This window comes from Zasmidium cellare (genome assembly GCF_010093935.1).
Source record: "Zasmidium cellare ATCC 36951 unplaced genomic scaffold M409scaffold_41, whole genome shotgun sequence".
Taxonomy (NCBI): Eukaryota; Fungi; Ascomycota; class Dothideomycetes; order Mycosphaerellales; family Mycosphaerellaceae; genus Zasmidium; species Zasmidium cellare.
In genome coordinates, this window is record NW_022986985.1 from 49 (window position 1) to 21,680 (window position 21,632).

General features: G+C 53.3%; 10 protein-coding genes across 10 annotated transcripts; 4 read left to right on the forward strand and 6 right to left on the reverse strand.

Moving 5' to 3' along the window:
* Positions 1–378: 378 nt before the first annotated feature.
* M409DRAFT_28083 (uncharacterized protein) lies at positions 379–1,365 on the forward strand (the record flags this gene model as incomplete). The annotated part of the gene is made up of 1 exon (XM_033808866.1): positions 379–1,365. One exon carries the CDS (start codon positions 379–381, stop codon positions 1,363–1,365), a length of 987 nt encoding a protein of 328 aa, XP_033662236.1.
* A 558-nt stretch (positions 1,366–1,923) lies between these two features.
* Positions 1,924–2,903, reverse strand: M409DRAFT_59068 (uncharacterized protein; the record flags this gene model as incomplete). The annotated part of the gene is made up of 3 exons (XM_033814088.1): positions 1,924–2,022; positions 2,086–2,453; positions 2,513–2,903. 3 exons carry the CDS (start codon positions 2,901–2,903, stop codon positions 1,924–1,926), a joined length of 858 nt encoding a protein of 285 aa, XP_033662237.1.
* Positions 2,904–3,590: 687 nt separating this feature from the next.
* M409DRAFT_69731 (uncharacterized protein) lies at positions 3,591–5,300 on the forward strand (the record flags this gene model as incomplete). Its single annotated transcript, XM_033818416.1, has 1 exon — positions 3,591–5,300. One exon carries the CDS (start codon positions 3,591–3,593, stop codon positions 5,298–5,300), a length of 1,710 nt encoding a protein of 569 aa, XP_033662238.1.
* A 229-nt stretch (positions 5,301–5,529) lies between these two features.
* On the reverse strand, positions 5,530–6,348 carry M409DRAFT_28086 (uncharacterized protein; the record flags this gene model as incomplete). The annotated part of the gene is made up of 1 exon (XM_033808867.1): positions 5,530–6,348. One exon carries the CDS (start codon positions 6,346–6,348, stop codon positions 5,530–5,532), a length of 819 nt encoding a protein of 272 aa, XP_033662239.1.
* A 561-nt stretch (positions 6,349–6,909) lies between these two features.
* Positions 6,910–7,752, reverse strand: M409DRAFT_28087 (uncharacterized protein; the record flags this gene model as incomplete). The annotated part of the gene is made up of 2 exons (XM_033808868.1): positions 6,910–7,080; positions 7,165–7,752. 2 exons carry the CDS (start codon positions 7,750–7,752, stop codon positions 6,910–6,912), a joined length of 759 nt encoding a protein of 252 aa, XP_033662240.1.
* Positions 7,753–10,120: 2,368 nt separating this feature from the next.
* Positions 10,121–11,232, reverse strand: M409DRAFT_69732 (uncharacterized protein; the record flags this gene model as incomplete). The annotated part of the gene is made up of 4 exons (XM_033818417.1): positions 10,121–10,206; positions 10,266–10,785; positions 10,833–11,042; positions 11,098–11,232. 4 exons carry the CDS (start codon positions 11,230–11,232, stop codon positions 10,121–10,123), a joined length of 951 nt encoding a protein of 316 aa, XP_033662241.1.
* Positions 11,233–11,829: 597 nt separating this feature from the next.
* On the reverse strand, positions 11,830–12,852 carry M409DRAFT_59071 (uncharacterized protein; the record flags this gene model as incomplete). The annotated part of the gene is made up of 1 exon (XM_033814089.1): positions 11,830–12,852. One exon carries the CDS (start codon positions 12,850–12,852, stop codon positions 11,830–11,832), a length of 1,023 nt encoding a protein of 340 aa, XP_033662242.1.
* Positions 12,853–13,125: 273 nt separating this feature from the next.
* Positions 13,126–14,390, reverse strand: M409DRAFT_59072 (uncharacterized protein; the record flags this gene model as incomplete). The annotated part of the gene is made up of 3 exons (XM_033814090.1): positions 13,126–13,608; positions 13,654–14,178; positions 14,277–14,390. 3 exons carry the CDS (start codon positions 14,388–14,390, stop codon positions 13,126–13,128), a joined length of 1,122 nt encoding a protein of 373 aa, XP_033662243.1.
* A 1,585-nt stretch (positions 14,391–15,975) lies between these two features.
* On the forward strand, positions 15,976–17,929 carry M409DRAFT_28090 (uncharacterized protein; the record flags this gene model as incomplete). The annotated part of the gene is made up of 5 exons (XM_033808869.1): positions 15,976–16,291; positions 16,347–16,448; positions 16,501–16,857; positions 16,924–17,041; positions 17,095–17,929. The coding sequence occupies 5 exons, from the start codon at positions 15,976–15,978 to the stop codon at positions 17,927–17,929; spliced, it is 1,728 nt and encodes a 575-aa protein (XP_033662244.1).
* A 1,029-nt stretch (positions 17,930–18,958) lies between these two features.
* On the forward strand, positions 18,959–20,710 carry M409DRAFT_59074 (uncharacterized protein; the record flags this gene model as incomplete). Its single annotated transcript, XM_033814091.1, has 3 exons — positions 18,959–19,258; positions 19,311–20,474; positions 20,543–20,710. The coding sequence occupies 3 exons, from the start codon at positions 18,959–18,961 to the stop codon at positions 20,708–20,710; spliced, it is 1,632 nt and encodes a 543-aa protein (XP_033662245.1).
* Positions 20,711–21,632: the final 922 nt, after the last annotated feature.

Here is a 21,632-nt window from a genome sequence, read left to right on the forward strand (position 1 = left end):
CGCTGTTGTCTTTAGATTACGAGTAGTACGAGTAGTTTAAAGCGAGTACGAAGGTAGTAGCGTATAAAGTTATACTAGAGCGATAATAGGCGTTTAAATAGTATTATTTTTAGTAAAAGAGAGGTTTAAGTAAAGCGAGAAGTAAAGTGAGGTCTATCTAATAACAAGGATTAAGGGTCAATCGAGCACCTGCCTAGGTCATGTAGGTTAAGATATTGTTAGGTGCGGCCTGCCGTCTTATCGCGCCCCTCGCCACGCTTTCCAACGTGGGGTGCGTCATATGCAGTCTTCGTGAGTGAAGTGCAGGTCGAAATTCTTACCTTACCTACTACAAATAAAAACAACTCAACAACAAACAAACAACCCACAGCCGCAAAGATGCCGGCGCAACAGATCAACCAACCCTCAAACCAAATCAAACTCACCAACGTCAGTCTGGTCCGCCTAAAGAAAGGCAAGAAAAGATTCGAAGTCGCATGCTACAAAAACACCGTCACATCCTTCCGCGCCGGCAACGAAACCGACTTCGACAATGTGCTCCAAATCCCCAACGTCTTCCTCAACGTCTCCAAAGGCCAAGTCGCACCGAACGAGGAGCTGAAGAAAGCGTTCCCTGGCATGACACGAGACGAAGTGGTGATGGAGATTTTGACAAAGGGCGAAATTCAAGTAGGCGAGAAGGAGCGATCGCAGGAGTTGGATCGGGTGCATAAGGAGGTTATTGATATTGTTGCGGGGAGGTTGGTGGATCCGAAGACGAAGAGGGTGTATACGACGGGTATGATTGAGAAGGCACTGGATCAACTAAGCAGTCAAGGAGGACACGCTGGACGGAGTGCTGGCAAGGCGAAGGCGGAAGCCAATGACAGGAGCAAGAGCAGAGATCAGACTCCCGCCGCCGCGATAGACTCAGGCTCAAATACCCCCTCAAGAACGAACGGGCAGGCAGAAGGAGGCGATAACCCTGCTGAGAAACCAAAACCCAAATGGACTGGAGTGACAACCTCGAAGAACGCCAAATCCCAAGCCCTCGACGCCATGAAGGCACTCATCGCACATCAACCTATTCCCGTTGCACGGGCGAGGATGAGGCTACGCATAACCTGTCCCAACGGCGTCCTGAAGCAGACGGTAAAGACGCCAGCCAAGTCAGAAAGCGAGGAACCCACTACTGGAACTGTCAAAGACAAGATCCTAGGCTTCGTCGAGCAAGTCGAGAACCAAGATGTCGCGGGCGAGGAATGGGAGTGCGTGGGATTCGTCGAGCCAGGAAGTTTCAAGACACTCAGCGACTTTGTGAGCACGCATACCAAGGGCAGGGCGAGGGTGGAAGTGCTGGATACGACGGTCACGCATGAGGATTAGAATCGTCATGTCTCATCACGAATTTCAAATGAAGCGTTCAAGCGAGGAAATCTTTATCCTTCCATTCTCAGTTCATCTTGCTCATTTTCGAGTCTTCTTGTGGCGGCGACACACATAAGAAATTACTTATACTCTGACTAGCGTAAGGAGACCCCCCCCCCCCCCCCCCCCCCCCCCCCCCCCCCCCCCCCCCCCCCCCCCCCCCCCCCCCCCCCCCCCCCCCCCCCCACACAAAAAGTGCTGTTGTCCCCCAGAATGCAGTTCCCATCCCCAATTGTCCCAAAAGTTATGGTATACTGCTCCAGAAAACACCGATCGATTGCGGGGGCCAAAAAAGTAGAAAAACAGTGTTCCTTGTGATGCATGGTTCTCATCTCCAGCGTACAGGCATGGTTCTCATTTTCAAAAGGTTCGCTTTCAAGAGACGAGTTTCATTCGACTTTCTCTCGAGCGTGTGGTATCCAGTGGTGCGGTGTGTGTTGTGGGAGCTGCTTCCGTCAAGGTGCATGCTCCCGAGATATACCCGATCAGGCGGATATTGAATCAGTCGTCGCTTCTTCAGACGGCTTGGTAGAGGAGAAGCGGCTCGCCGACGTTCTCGATCTCGGGTATCGTGCATCGCAGGTCGAATGCTTTCGATAGAACGATCTTGAAGATCTAGAGCGGTACGTCAGCAAAGAACTTCATGAGGCCGGCAGAATGGCAGGGCCGACGACGAACCTTCTGCACATTGATGCTGTGACTGGTGCTGGAGAAGATCAGGCTAGCCTTCATAGCCTTGGCAAAGCGCTTAGCCTGCGTCGAGATCTCCTCTTGCTCTTCTCGTGGGAAGTTGACGAAGTGGTCGTATTTGGTGCCGACTAGGAATGGAATGGCTGTCTTGTTGAAGCCACGTCCTTGACGGTACCATTCTTTGATGCTGTTGAGGGTGGATTTCCGGGTAAGATCGAACATGAAGAGGATGGCGACTGCATCGTTGCAGACCAGAGGCAGCATGTTCACGAATTCGCGCTGACCGCCCAGATCCCAGATCGAGAAGGTGATTTCGGTGTTGCGAATGCTGATGGTCTTCTCCATGAAGTTGACACCTGGGACAGAGGTTAGTCTGACTGCCCCAACTTGACATCACCAACCTGCCAGCGCTTACCCAATGTCTGGATGTAATCTTCGTCCCAGCTACCCTCGACGTATTTGACCATTAGACTCGTCTTGCCGATTTGCGCATCGCCCACCATTCCCACCTTGATCACCACCGACGCATTCTTCTGTGCCTGTTGCCGCTGGCCATTCTGGTCATACTGTCCCTGGCTCTGCGTTGACGGCGGTCTACTGAGACCATTGCCGTTCTGTAACTGGTCGGGGGTATTGTCTGCTGACTGGGAATAACTTCTCGAGAAGCCGGTGTCTGAGTATGAAGTCTGCGGGCGGCCGTCGTAGGAGGGGTTTTGGTTCTGGAGGGAGGATGCGGTGATGGTGTGCATGGAAGCGTCGTCGATCTTGTCGCCGCCCCCGCTGGCCTGGGGAGGATCGATGTCCATGGCAGCGAGTCTTGGAGGCGGTGTGCTGGTCTCACTCTCAGGGGCCCTATTGGAGAGCTGTTTGGAGTGTGCTGCAGGTACAGCAGCTGCCCTGTGTGTGCTGAGTCTCCGGGCCAGCCCTCAGCTCGTCGTCGGCGGGTCTGCGATGGGATGCCGGCCTCGGTCGTGGGCCGAGAAGTGGAAGCGTGGTCGGACTCGCACGTCAGCCGGTGCACAGGAGCATTACAGCCTCGAGATGTGAGCAATAGTGCGGATAGAATGTTGTTGGCGGTCGACCAATGAGTGGGCGTAAACACTCCCAAGCAGGGATTCCCCAAATAGACTTTGACTTGGCGTGCCACGAGCCAGATGGCGACAGAACCTTGACCGCGACGCCGGCTGTCTCTACAACTTCTTAATCGGGTCAGCAAGCGTACTTTGCTGAGAGGAGGAAGTGAATGGAGAGGGCGGTGCAGCAGGGGTGGAGACGGTGGTGGTCGCGTGGGCGGGCGCGTAGCTGCGACGCTGCACGTGAAGCTCCAGGGTGCTGCCGATCCCTGCATTATCGGCTCGACGACCAGGACGTCATTCCATCGTCTCGTCTGCACTTTCGCTTTCCTTCTGCCCGCTAAGGCGTCTTCATTCACATACTCACACTGACTTCATGAAGGCCATACCATGAGCTGACAGTGCGCGCTCCCAGCAGCCATGCCACCTACCTTCTCTAAACACGCCCGGCTCGTGTTCCGGCAGCACGCTGTCTTCAAAAATCACCGATCTCGACTCTTCTCCTCAAGCCGGACCTCCTACAAGCAACAGGGCCAGCACCGTAAGTCCTCCTTCAGCTCTCGGTTACGAGATGCCCTTGCCGCCACTCCTGTAATATGGAAGCCGATCCCCATCGGACTGGGCATTGCGTTCTTGGGGGTTTTCCAGTTCTACCGCATTCAAGAACGGGAAAGACGCAGGGAGGAGGAAGAATGGAGGCAGACCAAAGGCGAAGAAGACGATGAGTTTGACTGGGGAGACCTAGGCCAGCCCAAGAAGAGACCGCGAATACGACCTAGCGGGCCATGGTCGGTTCAGATCATGAGCACGATACCACTTAAGGCCGTGTCAAGATGGTGGGGCTGGTTTAACAGCATTGACATCCCATATTACTTTCGGATACCGGGGTTCAAACTATATGGATACGTCTTTGGGGTCAACTTTGATGAGATCGATGAGCCGGACCTACACAAGTTTCGAAATCTGTCCGAATTCTTCTACCGAACCCTTAAGCCTGGCGTCAGACCGCTGGATCCAAACCCGGACGCGCTTCTTTCCCCTGCAGACGGAAAGGTGGTACAATTTGGAGTAATCGAACATGGCGAGGTTGAGCAGGTCAAGGGGGTGACTTACAGCGTTGATGCGCTCCTTGGAACCACGCCTTCAGCTGGATCGGCGCCGAACAGCAATGTCGCAGGCCTGAAGGATTCTCCACACCCGTCGGATGCAAGAGGGAGAGAGGGAGACTCAGAGACAATTCGCGCTGATGAAGAGTTCGCGCGTGTGAATGGCATCTCCTACACGCTTCCCAACCTCTTCTCTGGTTCTGCTCCTGGCCGCAAAGGTCGTAGTTGGTGGAAAATCCGAGATCCAGAGAACGCCGACCCTAGTGTTCGAGAAGGAGGCTCAACAACTGTGCCTCTATCTGATCAGTCGACCAAATCATCATCATCCTCGGAGCAGGAAGTCTCGAGAGATCTTGCCGAGTCGCCAAATGCGCCACGACCCTGGTATTATCCACCAGCTAAGGAGGTGCCTACTGCTCTCTACTACTGTGTCATCTATCTGGCACCAGGCGACTACCACCGCTTCCACTCTCCTGTCTCTTGGGTTGTCGAGAGCAGACGGCATTTCGCTGGAGAGCTGTACAGCGTTAGCCCTTTCCTCGTGAAGAACCTGCCTGGCCTCTTCACTCTCAATGAACGAGTTTGTCTCTTGGGTCGATGGAAATATGGCTTCTTCAGCTACACTCCTGTTGGCGCCACCAACGTCGGCTCGATCGTCATCAACTTCGATCGCGAATTGCGTACAAACAGTCTGCTCACGGACACACTCGCGGATAAGGCGGCCGAAGAGGCAGCAGAGCGAGGCGAGCCATATTCAGGATACGCCGAGGCGACATACACCTCAGCTTCGCCCGTACTGGGAGGCCATCCACTTAAAAGAGGAGAAGAGATGGGAGGATTTCAATTGGGCAGTACCATCGTCATGGTCTTTGAGGCGCCCAAGGGTCTTAGGCCTTCCTTTGACGAGGGTTTCAGGGGTGACGGTACAGAAAGGAAGGGTGGCTTTAGGTGGTGTATCGAAAGAGGAAAGAAGGTTAAGGTCGGGGAGAAGTTGGGATATGTGGAGAGTACAGAGGAATCATGAAGGATGCATATAAGGGGACCAGGAGCAAGCGTTGCATCGCATTTTCGTCTTCCATTTGGATACCCAGCTCTTTGCCAGCTACTATACAATCGCACCAAAAGTCTCGCCTGGAGCTTAGTGTGCAATGTACACCACATCGACGATCCTGCACCAGTCTCGAGCACTTGCATTTCCATCATTCGTCAGAGTATTGCACCCGCCTCCCACATCGCTACCAGCGGGTCATCTTTCAGATTTTCTTGCGCCGAGCCTCCCAGTACTTCGCCTCCGCCTTCTTGCTGGCTGCCAGCTTGCGCTCCCACTTGTCACGCGCATCACGCTGCTTGCTCGTCTCGCCCGGGGACATGGCGACGTCCAGACCATCCTTGAGACTATACGTGTGCAACGGAGATCCGCTGGGGCGAGAGGCCTTCTGCAGAACGTACCGCGTTCGAGGGCGGCTCTTGACATCGGCCTTGATTGACCAACGTGTCTCGTGCTTCTTGCCGAAGTTGGTGTTGCAATGCATACTAAACTTCGTCGTTGCTTCGGCGCCGATGATGATCTCATCCTTATGGACGTAGGCGCCCTCGTCGACGTACGCGCTGATGGTCTTGCGCACACCTGCGATGCACAGGTCGAAGATGACGAATTTGTCGCGCTGCGTGTAGCCATTGCAAGTCGAGAAGCTCTTGGGCTCGCACTTGAATACGGCGAGTCCGGTGGCGTTGACGGCAGCGGCGGTGATGAAGGATGAGGATGCGCCGGAGTCGATGAGCATGCGTTGGACTTTGATGCAGCGGTCCTTGCAGACGATGAAGCCGGTCAGGTGGAAGCAAGTGCCGTTCAGGTCGGCTGGGATCGAGGTCGGTGTCTTGAGATGATCGTTTGGAGTGACCTTGCTCTTGGAGTAATGACCCATGGCAGAGGCATCTGGCTTGATCTCGTCGGCTGGGTAGGTGTGCTCGTCATAGCCGCCGAATGATGGCTCCGTCTTGATCTCTGGACAGCCGTTCATGTCCACGTCCACGTCGCAGGTGTCTGGCTCTGTCTTGATGATGTGCGCCATGGTACTCTCTGTCCTTTCACTCAACGTTAGAAACTCCTCTCGGTCAATCATTGTGCTTGAAGATATCTCAACTTACCTTCGACCGTCGTGATGCTTTGATGGCTCGAACGAAAGATGCAGGGGACGATCGTTGTGATGACAAGAGCGGAAAAGAAGCAGCTTGCCAACTGACTAGGCAGCCACTGGCTCGTGCGTGAAGTGCAATCATGTGAAGTTGAAGTGAGGTCGAAGTGAGGCTTGGCAGTATGAAGTCCTTTGTGAAGTGAAGTGAAGTGAAGCCAGCTACGATGGTATCTTGCACGCAAAGTTATCTTTGGCAGGACATCCACCCTATCAAATCTTTCTCGCAGATGGAAACAGCATCTCCTTCCGCGCATATGGCACTGCGCCTCCCATGCAGCAGCTGGCAGCAGAAGTTGCAGGAAATCAGCGAGACATCACTCGAAACCACTGCTTCTTCGCCTTCCGGGCCTGTTCCCTCTTCCGATCATCTGTCTCCCGAACCTGTAACTACTCAACCGTCTCCCTAACACTCTCCGTCCGCCGTGGGCCACACATCCCTCACTGAGCTGCTACGTGCGCCTCCGTCTCCCGCAACTTCTGCTGCGCCTTCTCCAACGCCGCCTTCTCCAACGCCAACTTCTCCGACGCCGCCTTCTTTCGCATGGCCTCCTTGTGAGCTTTGCGCTCCACCGCCGTCTGCCCGCGCCGCATCGCCCGCTGCAATCCGGTCTGCGAGTCATGGGGTCATAGGGTCGGCTTGATCATGGGGTCATCTCTCTGGAGGTAGTAGATCTTACGACCCTGGCCTGGTACGTCCGACTTGATGGTTGCCCCCACCTCAGGGTCGGCGAGGGTATGCGGACGGACTACGATACCGAACTTGACGAGACCTGGCATGCCGAGTAGGATGTTGCGACGGTTGGGTGTAGCCTTGTCCTCGTCAATGCATGCCAGGAGCGTGTGCTTTACGCCGGCGATACAGAGAGGGGCCTCAGCGCATTTGTTGAAGATGACTCTGCCGCCTGCCGTGTCGAAAACCTTTGGTGGCAAGGAGCGGACGGTGAGCTTGGCTTGGCGAGTGGCTTCCAGGTTAATGAACGACGACGTTGCCCCGGTGTCGAGGAGGACATGGCTGGCTTCGACGCAGATATCATTGCCAATGATAAAGCCCGTAGTGTGGAAGCAACTGCAATGGTCGGGGACGGTTGGTGATGTCTTGCGCTCGTTGGCGCTGTCCGATTTCAGGGGCTGATGGGTCGAGTTGTTTGGCTTGGCTTGGTGTGGTTGCTTCTCCTTGCCCGTCGACTTCTTCGACTCAACAGCCTGGAGTGGTTGTGCCTTCTTGGTCATCGACTCCTCAAAATGGACCGACTTGTTGGCCTTGTTGTTGTTCGACGTCATGTTGGAGTGTGTCTTGGTGTTGATGAGTAGTGATTAGATGAATGTGTATCTATACTCCACGTTAGAAGTCTTTCTCAGTCGTTACCAGTGCGAGTACTGACCTGATGTATGTCTGGGCTGCAGAATTGGATTCAGTAAGTTGGAGAAAGTAGGTAGAAACTGTTGCAGGAAAAAAGCTCAAAGGCCCAAGGACCACGCTACAAGTAGGCAGCGACCGTGTCGTGTGTCGTAGGACGTGAAATAAGGTGAAGTTGAAGTGAATCGAAGTCTGGCAAGGCTTTGTCTGAGACACTGCAAGACTTATCATACAACCCTATGATATCTCCGTGGTAACACTGCTCACAAAGCCATTCGCTTTTCAGTCTATGAGGCTGTCCATATGTTGTTCGACTGAGAGTGCATGATCAAGTCGCTCCAGCCATGTTCGAGAATGATTCAAACAAGCTGATTTTCAACTTCGACTTCTTGCCGGAACACGTCCCCGAGGCTACTACCTCACTTGCCTTGCTCCACAGCAGCCTCAGTCGGTGGCTCAATCTCCCTGTTGGCTCCATCGTCAGCTGCAGGGTCCCCGTCAGTGATAGGAGGTGCTGAGGGCTGCTCACGGTTCGATATGCTGCTCCTAATGCTGCGAGCTGGAGATTTAGAACCATCACCTCCATCGAGGGGCGACTCGGCGTGGTTGTTGACAGAGGCGCTAGACGCAGGCCTTGGTGGCAAAGGTTTGTCGTTATCAGTAGCGGGCAGAGCTCCAGAGGCTACAGTATCGTCCCCTTCTCCGTCGACCGGAGGCGCAGTCGTCCCCTGCCCATCGTCAGCAGGCTTGTACTCTTCCACCTCCGTTCGGACTCGTTTGGCCTTGGTGGCTCTCCTGCCCAAAACTGTTCCCCAGAAACCCACCTGCTCTCTGTTCTCGACCTCAGCTCTCCTCCGCTTCCTCATCTCTCCCGCTGTCGGTTGCTTGTCCTTGGACGATCCACGGCCTCCGGCTAGCCACCACATAGCTTTTGGCACCCGGTCTTCGTCCTTCAATCGGTCGTGCTGTGAGCCGCGAATGAAGCTTGCGTACGAGCTGCAGCTTCGCACTCTCTTGTTGTCCTCGTCGCCTCCGCCACGGAGACTTGGTCTTGGTTCGACGGTAATCTCGAAAGTCTGCGTTCGATTGATTTTGGAGCTTGCCTGGTGGTCATGTCAGTGACCACTCAATCACACTGCTCAGGAGACGTTACTCACTTGCGTCGCCGTGTCCTCAGACTTCCTACTTCCGGATCGTACGTTACTGCCGAGACTTCCCACACTCTCCTTGAAACCCACAGCATTCTTCGGCCTCTCCTCAGGCAGTCCAGCTTCCTCCATCCCAAGCCCCTGACCCCGTGCATTAGTCGTCACGCGGATCTTCGGACTGAACAGCAACAGCTTCAGCATATAGTTCTTCTCCGCCGACAAGAACTTATGCAAATCTCCCGCAAGAGTGTACTTCTCCTTCTCCGGCAACGGACGTATAGCATCTTGAATCTGCCGAATCGCGGCAGTGTCGTCCGCGTGCACGAGCAGGATCTCCTCGGAAGGGTTGAGCAACGGGCGGAAGTGAGAGGAACGGCGTGTTCGACGCATGAGGTGGAGGACGTCTCGTTCGACGGGTGCGAGGAAGTTCAGGTCCATGTTCAGTCGGAACTCTGAAATGTGCTGAATGGCGTCGGGGGCCATACGGCCATTCGAGTCGAGGCGATTGCGTGGGACGGGCCCGAGGAGCTCGCGCGGCGGTTCATTGAAGTGGTGTTGTTGGATCAACGCCATCTTTCTGGCTTCTTCGTGAGCAGCGCGGTGCTCCTCTGGTAGCTTACGGTGGTTGGCGTTCGTCTCAGGGTGAGGATCCTGTGTCAAGTGAAGGCCTACGTTGGTTGTTTGGAACGCTTTCCAGGTACGTTCGGGGGCAGCTTTGATCTTTGTATCGTTTTTCTTGGGTATTGAAGTGAGGAAGTTCGAGATTCGCCCAAGAAGCGATGACTTGGGCCTCGTGTCTCGTGACTGAGGTTGATATGCGTTGGTCCCAGGGTCATCAGTCGACCTTTCACGTGCTGATCCATCAGTGGCCTGATCAGATTCTGGATGTGGACGCTGTCTAGATTTTGGCATGATAAAAAGCGAAGTCTTCGAGACAAGAAAGCGATTCGATATTTGGCAAAGTAGGAAGACTTATCAACGGGGAACGAAAGATTCTTCTGAAAATATAGAAAATGTCATTGCGAATAAAGCTATAGTCACGAAGTCAGTAAAGATCGGTGTTATCTACATTGCATGAAGCGTGGCAGTAGGGTATCCTACCTTTGGTCGTTTCAACGCGGCCAAAGAAGGCCTCGGAAGACATTCAAGGATAGCCCATCCTTTCACTATTCTTCTCATTCGAGCCCCAGGCCTGGCTACTCATATCATGCACAGTTGCTCGACGCATATCTGCGGCAATAGTTGAGCTGACCAATTTCATCCATCACAGTACATGCCAAATAACTCACCTCTTTTGTACTTGCCTTCAAACGAGCCTCCAGTTGCTCGATGCATAACACAAGTGTTGTCCCACAAGATCATATCGCCTGCATTCTCCCACGGAATACTGACAACATACTTCGGTTGACAAGCATGTGTGTACAGTCTTTCAACGAGCTGTCGAGATTTGTCGCGGTCCATTCCTTCGATGTGGTGAACATGAGAAGCGATATACAGATTCATCCGCCCGCTGGCCTCGTGGCGTTGAATTAGCTTGTGGCGCGACATGAAGTGGTCTTCTGGATTCAAGCCTGGTAATGCCTCTGGTGACGCCGTCTTCCGTGAATGGAAAAGAGAATGGCAGGCAACGTAGTCGTTATCAAGAAGCTCCTTCTTGAGGTCTTCGGGGAGGTCGTCATAAGCAGCTCTCGTGTCGGCATACTCAGTTGCACCGCCAGTGCCCGCGGGCGGCAATTCATGGGCTTTGAGAATGCTGTATCCGCCACGTCTGGGGTTAAAAGAGCTATCGACATGGAATAGACTATTGCCCTGAAGCATGATCTTAGCTCGGTCGCCGTGAATGAGTGATGACTGACCTTGTTCATAGCAGCTCTGTGGCTATCCAAAGGGGCAATCGAGCCATCCTCCAACAGATTGCTCACATCAAACAGCTCCTCAAAGGGCAATCGGTGTTTCTTGCCTTGCTTATTGTAAGGACTAACATCGTCAAGCTCTCCAAACCTCGCAGCGAAGGCGACGTGACCTGCATCATCGAGGCCAGTTTCAGGGAAGCGAACTACACCATACTGAGCCATGCCGGCGTCAGCGAGCGTACTTATACGGCAAAATAGAAGATCATACCTTCGTAATGGCTTCCTGTACCTCTTGAAATACATCATCAGGTATCTCTTTACTAAAGTCAACTCCTCTTACTTCAGCGGCAAAGGTTGGATGGAGTTCCTTGATGGAAACGCTAGTCTCTTCTTTGTGAGGCATCTTATACACGAGTTATAACAGTAGACTGGCCGTTTGTCTACTACTATCAACGTTAGAAGTATGGTTGAGATCCTCGTATTATCTCATTGAGGGCAGATAAGAGGAGTATCCAGCTCTTGCCGAGCTCGGATCGAACTTCCGTGGAGCTTACTTAGCTGCTGGTACTCATCCATAATATGAAGCGTGATCTAATATGCTTGCAGGAGCCAGCATCCATTGTTAGATTCTGGCGATGGAAGACAAGATAGAAGTGACGTTGCAAGAAACGAAGACAGGGGCAAGTGGGATCGTCTCAGACCGCTCAGAAGATACGCTAGGCCTTAAGTGGAACCCTGTCTCAAGTTCTCGTACCCTCAAGCTGTGCTAAGATCCTTCTACTATTGAGAGACGACACGGTAGCGACTACCCTCCTCAGTCCGGTCAAAGTAGAACTGTCGAACTGCTATCTCTCTACCTTTTCGTAAGAGACAGCGCTACTAATCATACTCTAAGCTACTTAGAGCGTTTAGGAATTACGGGGATAGATATTCTACTTTAAGCAAAATACCGAGGGTACTCGTAAATACTCGCTACAGTAGTCTCTCGCCTTAGCTACAGTTAGGCATTGCCAACACAGGGCTCATTCGCAACTCTTGTTAATCGAACATGGGTATGATCGATGCGGTCGACGAAATCGGCGCCAAAAGCTGTGGCAGGAGTCTGAAGTCCTGGAAGCACCTTTCCAGCCAAGACAAGTCGGACCGCTTCTATAGAAGCCAGTGCGGTGAATGTATAGCCATTGATGGTATGCAGCTCGCCATGGACTTCCTCGCCCTTTGAGCCATGGACAATCACGGCAGCGTGGTAGGGATTCCTCTCCCTTTCCTCCTCTGGTGGACCAAGAGCCCCCGAATCTTTCTCTCCCGCCAGAAACGAGTCGCCAGATACATTGACGTACGTCCTGATGTTTGCGACGCCAGTCGTCTTCCATATTGTGAACAAGTCCGGCAGCGTAACTGGAAGGCATGAGGTTGGCCCACGACCGTCGCCAAAATCGAAACTCATCGTCTCGTCTGCATCTTGTTTCACCAGCCTCCCCTCGGAAAGCCTCATGCAATCGACGATGACGGCACTGTTGGCGCTAGCGACTGAGCCATTCGAGAGAGTTCCTGAAACATGCACTGCGATGTCGATACTGACACTGTCGTCAATGCGAGCCGCAGCCTTGCTAGCCAAGCAACCCAGCATTGCCACAATACCGCCACTCCCTGGCAGTAGCGTCACGTGGGCACTGACTGCTTTCTGGTCCAGTTCTTCAATCGCAAGGTAAGTGCTCAGCTCAGCAGACACGTCCAGATAATGTATACCCTTCTCTATGCATGCTTCCGCAAGAGGCATAGCGGTGTCGGCAAATGGCCCTGCACAGTTCAAGACCACGGAGACATCTCTCAAGCTTGTCTGGATGGTGAGAGGATCATCAAGACCGAAGGCACGCCAAGGGAGCTGCAGATTCGCAGCTAGGGCTTCGAGCTTGGTCGATTGTCTACCGGCCAGAATTATGTCGACGCCAGCTACTTTGGCCCGTTCACTCGCAAGGCTTCCAGTGTACCCAGTCGCACCATAGATCATTGCCAGCGCCATGTTGCTGAAACTCGTTCGAAAGACTGGAGATGAAATGAGGCGCCAGGAAGTAGCTAAGTGAGCCTGTATTTATACGGCACTGTCATGTAGTGAGCCCTCGAAAGATGGTCAGGTCTCGCCATGCGTGCTGTGCACGGAACTCCGTGTCGAGGCAACACCCACTGCAATGTAATTAACAAGGCTGGCATCGACGCAGAACGAGAGTACATACCTTGCGCCATCAGCATAATGCCAAACTCATCGCTTTCAGCCAACCACCTCTCCGCTCGTTGGCTAAGAGGCTCCCGAGGACGGTCGATAAATAGCTCCGATAGCACGAAGAGTCCGTCCTCCCAACCCGGGAGCCAACGACGATAAAGCTGCTCCCATACTCGCTCGTTGGGCGCCTGCCAGATGTGTTTGGCGGACGGCGCAGGGAGTGGACCAAGTTCTAGGCATGAGAGCTCGGGGTACCCGTGAAGTAGCGACCATGCCCATTCGAGTTGATTCAATGCAAGCAATGTTCGTCGCTTCGCCGACACTATCGACCATTCCGACCACGAAGGCACACGATTGTTCTGTTCCTCTGCTAGACATAGATTCGTTGCGGCAAGCTGCGTTTTCACCTCCCAAACACTCGTGATCAGCTTCACAGCCTGAAATGGAGGAAGGGCAAGGCTGGGATCGAGGCCAAACAGCGCTATGGTTAGCAGGAAGAGCAGAGATTGTGCAGCCGCCAATAACATATGCTTTTCGTAACTTGCAAACTGTGAAGCACTGTAGTTAGTTAAGTATTAATCACCAAAATTGCGGTATGCTCACTTCTGTCAGTAGTCTCTCAATCTCCCGCAACACGCAATCGGACACCAGTTCGCCTCCCTCGTCCCCGGAATCCGCCCACATCGCTGCTAATAGACAGCAGTTTCTCAAAGGCCACGGCGTGCCATGCTCGAGCTGCACAGAATGGATCATCGGGGGCAACTGCTCGAGTCTATAGATCGCTACTTGCCGAGCCCAAGATCTGAGAATTCGAATCGTAAGATGCACAACGTGTGTAGTCTCGCTGCCGCACCCGATCGTAGCAGGAATAGAGCTGGTGAGCTCGCGCTGTCGTTGTGTCGCAAACGATTGAATAGAATGGACGAAAGACTGGTCGGTGGTCGTTGAGGTAGATGATGAGCTAGCGGAATCAATCGCCCTCGAACTTATCGATCGCGACAGACCCAAAAACTCGCAAGATATGGAACGATCTTGACAGGAGCCACAACGAGGCCTGCTTAGATCGCACCTCAGCTTGGACCGAGCACATTGCCTGCAGGCTTTCCGCCTTCCTGGGCTCTTGATAGGCTGCGAACATCGTTTCACGTGTCTGATCAAGGAAGACTCTACTGCATGTTCAGCGACTGTTGATACGGGACCTCATCGCTGGTGGTGGGTGTCCTTACTGTGAAGAAAGCCCCTTGAGCACTGATGGCAACGGATGCTGTTGCTCGCGTCCAATTGCGTGCCGTCATCTGCCATAAATGTCGTTGAGAACTTGTTGTACTGATGATTTCCATATGGATCGTGCAACTCCGAGTGTAAAGAGCACCAGTCCGCTGAAAAGAAAGAAGGCTGAGTAAGGGGAGAAACGCATGCGTACCCGGAGTTCCGAGCACATGTGGAGCTTACTAATGGGTGCGCTCGTGTTCTGCTCAAAGTGGAACATCTATCCCTATTACTCCTAAGCCCTCTAAGCAGCTTGGAGTGCAATTAGCAGCGCTGTCTCTTGCGAAAAGGCAGAGAGACGGCAGTTCGATGCGTTCCTTTGAGGGGTAGAGGTAGGTCAGGAGGCCCGAATGTGGGCTAATTGTACGGAGTGACCTTCTTGTTCCGGTCAAAGTGGAACATTCATCCCCATTACTTCCAAGCCATCTGAGCTGCTTGGAGTGCAATTAGCAGCGCAGTCGCTTGTGAAAAGTCGGAGATATGGCACTTCCATTACGGTATAGGACGTTCCACTTTGACCGGAACACCGAGAGGAGCGTGACTCCTGTTGGTCGAAAACGATAAAGAAAAGGTCGGGCGGAGCGAGCTGTGAGATAGCCCTTCGTGTTTCTGAATCATCTGCGAACGATGCTTTACTTGACAGCTGGAGCACTTCATCGTCGTCTGTCTCTGCTTCTGTATTCGCAAGGCCCGAGATCTCGATGGCGTAGTACTGTGTGGTCCGGAGATACATCTGAGTGGATGTATCGCGTGGAAAACATACAGTCGCAGTTGGTAAGGACAAGGAATTCCCGTGTCACAGAGACCAACTCGTCTCGGGTCTGGTTGCACAGTTGGATGGTAGGCTGAAAGACAGGAGTGGTCGCGTCTTGGTTGGAAGCTCGTTGCTGGCGTCAAAAGCTCAGACCAGCTCGCCATGTCCTCCAATCACAGGCAAGCGGCGGGTCACCGCTCATTCGTTCCGATTTCAGCACTCCAACGACAACCTTGGAACCAACGTCCTCCATTACCATCAGCATAATAATTGGCCGTTTCTACATGCGATGCAGGAGAAAGTCATAGGGCTGATACCAGGCAGCCACTGCGCGGTCCAGCTAGCATCCAAAATGCCACAATCTGAAGTACATGATCCTGACTCTAAAAAACTGATCAGCACCGCAATGCATCTCGCATCGCTTCCCTGGGGACCCAGACTTCCCTTTGTCTATGCGGCCATCCGGTCAATAGAACAGACGAGTAAACGCGGCGGCAGCATGGGTTTCTGCAGTACGGCGAGATCAGTACAGCCTCGAAATGAGTGCGATACTCAGCAGTGTCCCTACTCATTCAGCTTTGATCAAGCTTCTCTCGAAAGCTAAAGACACTGACGTGCATATCGGGCGCTCGTGTGATAAATCGTCTGGACCGCCCTCCATGCAGCCATCAACAGCTGGTAACCACTCACGGTAGGTTCTGTAGCCTTTCCCGTGGTAAACATCTGGTTCCAAGGCATTGGCATCCCGCTCGCAGTGCGGCGCATCCAATGTCTCACTGCGAGAGAGCCATATACATCGCAGCTATCTTCCAGGCCTCCCCACACAGCGTTTTTCGGGCTCGACAGAAGAAAGAGTGGAAAACGCCTAGATCTGCTGACCTGCTCACCATCTTCTAGCAGCCATGACCACCAGCACCAGCACTTATGGCTCGAGCGATCCGGCATCAAGAACTACAAACTACGAGGGACGACAGTGTGTTCCATGCAGCTATGTGAGAGCATCGAGCACCCTCAGAAAACGACTCGTGGCTTGCTGTGATGGGACATTCTGCTCTTCAGACAAGGGCAAAGAGAACTATGCGACCAACATCACTCGACTTTGCCGAATTATCGCCAACACTGGTTTGGATGAGAACAAGCAGCCAATTACACAGCTGGTCAATTATCAATCTGGCGTTGGAACTGGCTGGCTCACGCCTTTGAACAGAGATTTGCAAGGTAGACTGACTGCTCTCGTCGATACCCAACTTTTACTGACGAGACGCCGTGGGAGCCTTGGGTGATGGCCTCACCGAGAAAGTATGTGAGCAGTACAACTATCTTGTCAACAATTATGGTCCTGGGGACGAGATATTCATTTTCGGCTTCTCAAGAGGTAAGCCTCGCGCATTATATCCCCAGGCTGCGAACTCACTGTCACCATGCAGGTTCATACACGGCTCGTGCTCTAGCCAGCTTTATCTGTCAGATAGGCCTGCTGAACCCAGGCATGATTAACTACTTTGCCGAGATTTTCAACGCCTACAAGCGTCGAGATCGCAAGACCGAAAAGGACTTCAAGCATATGAGGTGGGCTCAGGAATACGTGAGACCTGGTGAGCTAGGGTTCGACAGTGATTGCCGCGAGAGGTGGACCCGATATGAGTGGATTAGAGAATGGGCACACTATCACGTCGAGGTGAAGGTTGTTGGCGTCTTCGACACGGTGGGAAGTATCGGCATGTCAGGCTATGTACGCCAGCCTGGGGAGGATGTCTCCTTTCATCAGAGCAGGCTGCATCCTAGTAAGTACAGAGTTCCCTGCAGCATCGGATAATCTTCCAGTGTGCCAGTGAGCTGACATATCACAGAGATTCGCCACGCGTTCCATGCTCTAGCCTTGGACGAGTCGCGAGGCAACTTTCCACCTACTATGTTCTATCTGGATCAAGAATGTATCAAAGCTGGCGTCAAACTTCGGCAATGTTGGTATGTAACGATCTCCATTACCTGCGATGGTGCTGTCACTGACAGTAAGCTAGGTTTCCAGGTTATCATGGCTGTGTCGGCGGCATGAGCAGAGCGCAAGACGACCGCAACAGCGTGGACGAAATTGCGCTGGCCTGGATGATCGACCAGTTGACTAAGGAAAACCTCTTGCAAATCAACAAGCGAGCACTGGAGTATCCGATCCTAAATCGTCTCGCCACCAACATCAGGCCTAACGACTCCAAGAGCCCAGCGCCACGAACACCTCAAGAAGCCAATGAACGGCGCATCGACTGGTCCGACGGCAAATTGATCGATACGCAGAAGCTGGGTTGGCATCTAGCATCAGAAATAGCCACTCAACGATGGGACTACGTCCGCCAACCTGGCCAGTATTACGCCACGGAGAAAGTCAACGGCAAAACGTACAGTCTCGACTACACCTACTTCGACGAGATGATCCACCCATGTGTCTACCATCGCATCAAAAACCGCGACTACGAGCCTCGCAGTATGCCATCGGATCGATGGAGCAGACACCGAAAATCAAACGGCCGCGGTCACGAATGGGTCAAATATGATCGAAACGGCAAACCAGTCGTCCGGATTCCAGAATACGTTATTCCGCATATCGACGTGCCCGATTATGGCATGCAACATTGGACGTCGTGTCTGGAGGCTAGGATTGCTCCTGGGGATTATTTGTATAAGCTAGACCAGGCGAATGGTGTTGTTCGTGGTAGCAGCAAGCGACCTAGACCTGTTACGCATGATTCTGGGTATGGAGGGGGTTCTGATGAGTATCTGTCTGTCGAGACTCTGAAGATCACGACCACTGATCGGCCATCTTCGAGAGGTTTTGCGAGGGAGTACTATGAAGGTGGTTGAGCGTGGTCTGGTGGTAGATGTTGACGAATGAACGGCCTTGCAAAGATCTGTACGCTCACAGTCTTCAGAACAACCACTCATTTGCCAGCAACCCAAATCTCATGAAGAATGCGAAGCCGGCCGTCCCAGCCCCCTCGTACAGCCTCACAAAAGCCCCACCAGCCCAGCACCCCCATGAGCTGACCACCTGCACACACGCGAGAGAGAGAGCACGCGACCACCCACCATCCAAACCCCCCATCGGCAGCGCATCGACTTTCCAGCAGTCGCAAGCGAGAAGGAGTCCAGAATCACAACTGGGCTGAACCCGCTCGGCCACGCTAAGAGGGTTTGCGTTAGGAGCTGCGTGCCATGCTTTCGCCAATGGAGCTTATCGCCAATGAGGTCCCACGCGAGGGCGACGCTACTGTTCCTCTTCGCCTTTGGTGTGGTTCTCTTGCTGCAGTCGATATCGTCGTTCGAAGAAGGGTCGGTTCGGTCGTTTTTGCCTGTGGACGATGTACCCGTACCCGGGTGACCGGCGCGGAGGGGACTGCGACTTATCTGTGTGCATACGTAAACGACGTGGATGAGTTTTTCTCTCTTTCTTCTTCGTCGTCGTCCGCGACTTGCTTCTCATTCTGTTGACTGTTGCACGCTGCTGACGTTTTCCTGCTGTGAATCCAGCTTCCGGCTGCAGCTTCCAATCATCATCTAGGATCTTCGCTGTATCCGCTTCGTTCTTCAGATACTCACTCAAGCAAGAACGTCTTACCTCCATCAACAACTCATCCAGCGCGCCTTTGTGCTCTTGACCGAACGTGAGGATCCTGGCTGGCTGTGGTGTACCGTGAGCCAGCAGCCTCCGCCGGCATCGAGCCCGGAAAGAATTGCCCAGCGCGACTTTCGTTGTGACACGGGCAGGAGCGACCGCACCCAGAAGCAGCTTCCTCGAGACCCAAAAGCAGCCTCAATTCAACTCCCAAAGCACCAACAACCACCACCGGCCAGAATTCCACGAAATACCCCATTCAAGCCCAACAAGCAACAATGTCGGCCTTTCCCGACCGACGCAAATCCAGCGTCGTAGAAATCCAGGGCCCCGACGGCGTACGAACCGTAAACCTGGAAGAACTGAACGACGCCGACAAAGCGCTCGCCGCCGAGTTTGGTTACAAGCCCGTGTTCAAGCGTGAATTCGGGTACCTATCGACGTTCTCCTTCGCGGTCAGCATCAGTGGGCTGTTCTCGACGATTGCGACGACGTTTGTATATCCTCTCGAGGCCGGCGGGAGTGCGTCCGCGGTGTGGTGTTGGTTGATTTCTGGGGCCGGGTGTATGTGTATTGCGGTAAGTTTTCCATCGTATCAGACTTTGAATGGTCCTGCTGAAGGCTTGGTAGTGCGCTGTATCAGAGCTTGTCTCCGCGTATCCTACCTGCGGTGGTCTTTACTATACCATCTCTCGCCTTATCCCTGAGAGATGGGTCGCTCCAGTGTCGTGGGTCGACGGCTGGTTGAACGTCCTTGGCCAAATCGCTGGTATCGCATCATCAGAATGGGGTGCTGCTGCCCTTCTTCTTGCGGCCGTCTCAATCGCCACCGACTTTACCTACACTCCCACCGTCGGCCAGAACGTAGGTGTCATGGCGGGTCTCACAGTCATCACCGGCCTCGTCAACTCCCTCTCGACATACTGGATGGAAAAAATGACCAAGTCATATGTCATCTTCCATGTCCTGGTGCTCGTCTCCTGCGCCGTCGCCCTCCTCGCAATGGCCCAGCCATCTAACGGCACCCCAAAGCACAGCGCCAAGTACGTCTTCACCGACATCCACAACGTCTCCGGCTGGACCCCGGACGGCTGGTCCTTCCTCTTCGGCTTCCTCAGCGTTTCCTGGACCATGACCGACTACGATGCGACCGCCCATATCACCGAAGAAATCCGCAACCCAGAGATCAAAGCCCCATGGGCCATCTCCATGGCCATGCTCTTCACCTATGTGGCAGGCTTCCTCTTCAACATCGTCCTCTGCTTCGTCATGGGCGACCCAGACAAAATCCTCGCCTCGGAAATCGAACAGCCTGTCGCCCAAATCTTCTACAACGTTCTTGGCAAAGCCGGCGGAATCGTCTTCACCCTGTGCGCCTTCATCATCCTCAAGTTCGTCACCTTCACCGCCATGCAATCCCTCGCCCGCACCGTCTTCGCCTTCTCCCGCGATCGCCTCCTCCCCTTCCCCTCCCTCTGGACCAAGATCCTCCCCATTACCGGAACGCCCATCCTCGCCGTGTGGATTTCCGTCTTCTGGTGCATCGCCATTAACCTCATCGGCTTGGGCTCGTACGCCGCCATCCTTGGTGTTTTTAACGTGACCGCCATTGCGTTGGACTGGAGCTACTGCATCCCCATCTTCTGCCGACTCGTCTTCGGGAAGTTCGAGCCCGGACCGTGGAACTTGGGACCGGTGTTTGGGCCGATCGTGAGTGCGTGGGCTTGTATCTGGACGTTGTTCGTGTCCATCATCTTCATCCTGCCGACGATTCGGCCGGTGACGGCGTCGAATGTAAGTTTGACTCTTCATCGACCCAAAACCTGTTGAAAGGGGAACTGTGCTGACTTGTTCATTCATAGATGAACTACGCCATCGCCTACCTCGGCGGCATCCTCATCTTCGCCACGCTCTACTGGTTCATCCACGGCCGGAAATTCTACACGGGTCCCATCGTCGAAGCCGACGTCCACGAAGAAGGTCCCAGCAGCGACGAGGAAGTGGGACGGAAGGGCGAGGTTGGCGTGTAGATGTCTGATGAACTGTTATGAGATAGTGCCATAGTTTATGAAATGAGTAAGATACAGCAACGATGACAAAGAAAAGTATGAGGGAAGGGGAGGTGAGGTCGTTTTAGACTCACTTGTTGTCCGAAGTTTGTTGATGAAGTAAGAAAATACCAAGGCCCTAGAACTCACTAAAAGGCTCGACACGTGTGGAGTCTATTATAAAATCGCGCATCGCATCGGACATCGCATCGCATCTGCATGTGTGTTTTTCGTCCGTCGTAAAAGCTTCCCTGTTGGGCTCTAGTGCATGTGTGGATTGGTGAAAGGCTGTGAAGGGCTGGAAGGAGTCGTATATGATTTCCGAGATGAGATGCGTGGTACGGTCTTGGCTCGGGACTTGCATGTGGGTTTGCATGGGGCCTTGGGAGGAGAGATACGTCGGATCGAGGGAGATGAGATAATGTGTATATAATCGTATCCACTTCCGATGGGGCTTTTGTTCTTTGAATTGTTGTAAGAGTTGGAGTGTGGGAAAGGAGAAGGTATGTGGCATGTTGCGAGGAGAGGAAGTGAAGGCAAAAGTGGTGGGGGAATGTGAGTGTAGGTATCAAGTGTGAGAGGAAATGCGAATGCAAAAGCGGAAGTAACGGACTAAAGCGATGATGGGTGGGGAGTAATGTCGAGAGTGATGTCGAGGGTGATTGCGAAAAGGAGCTTGAAAGAGCCGGGATGTAAATCAGGCAGATGTACCTATCCTCTCTCTCATATCTCCATTACCCTCCCATCATCTTCCCATCATGCTATGCCTTTTTATCCCCCCTTTACCCTAAATCCTTCCCTTTCTATCCCCCAACTCTTTCAGGTCCCCATTTTTGTCTTCCATGCCTATCTACAACTATGCAAGAATGCCGCCGTCCTCATCGGGACACGAAGAAAAGCCGAA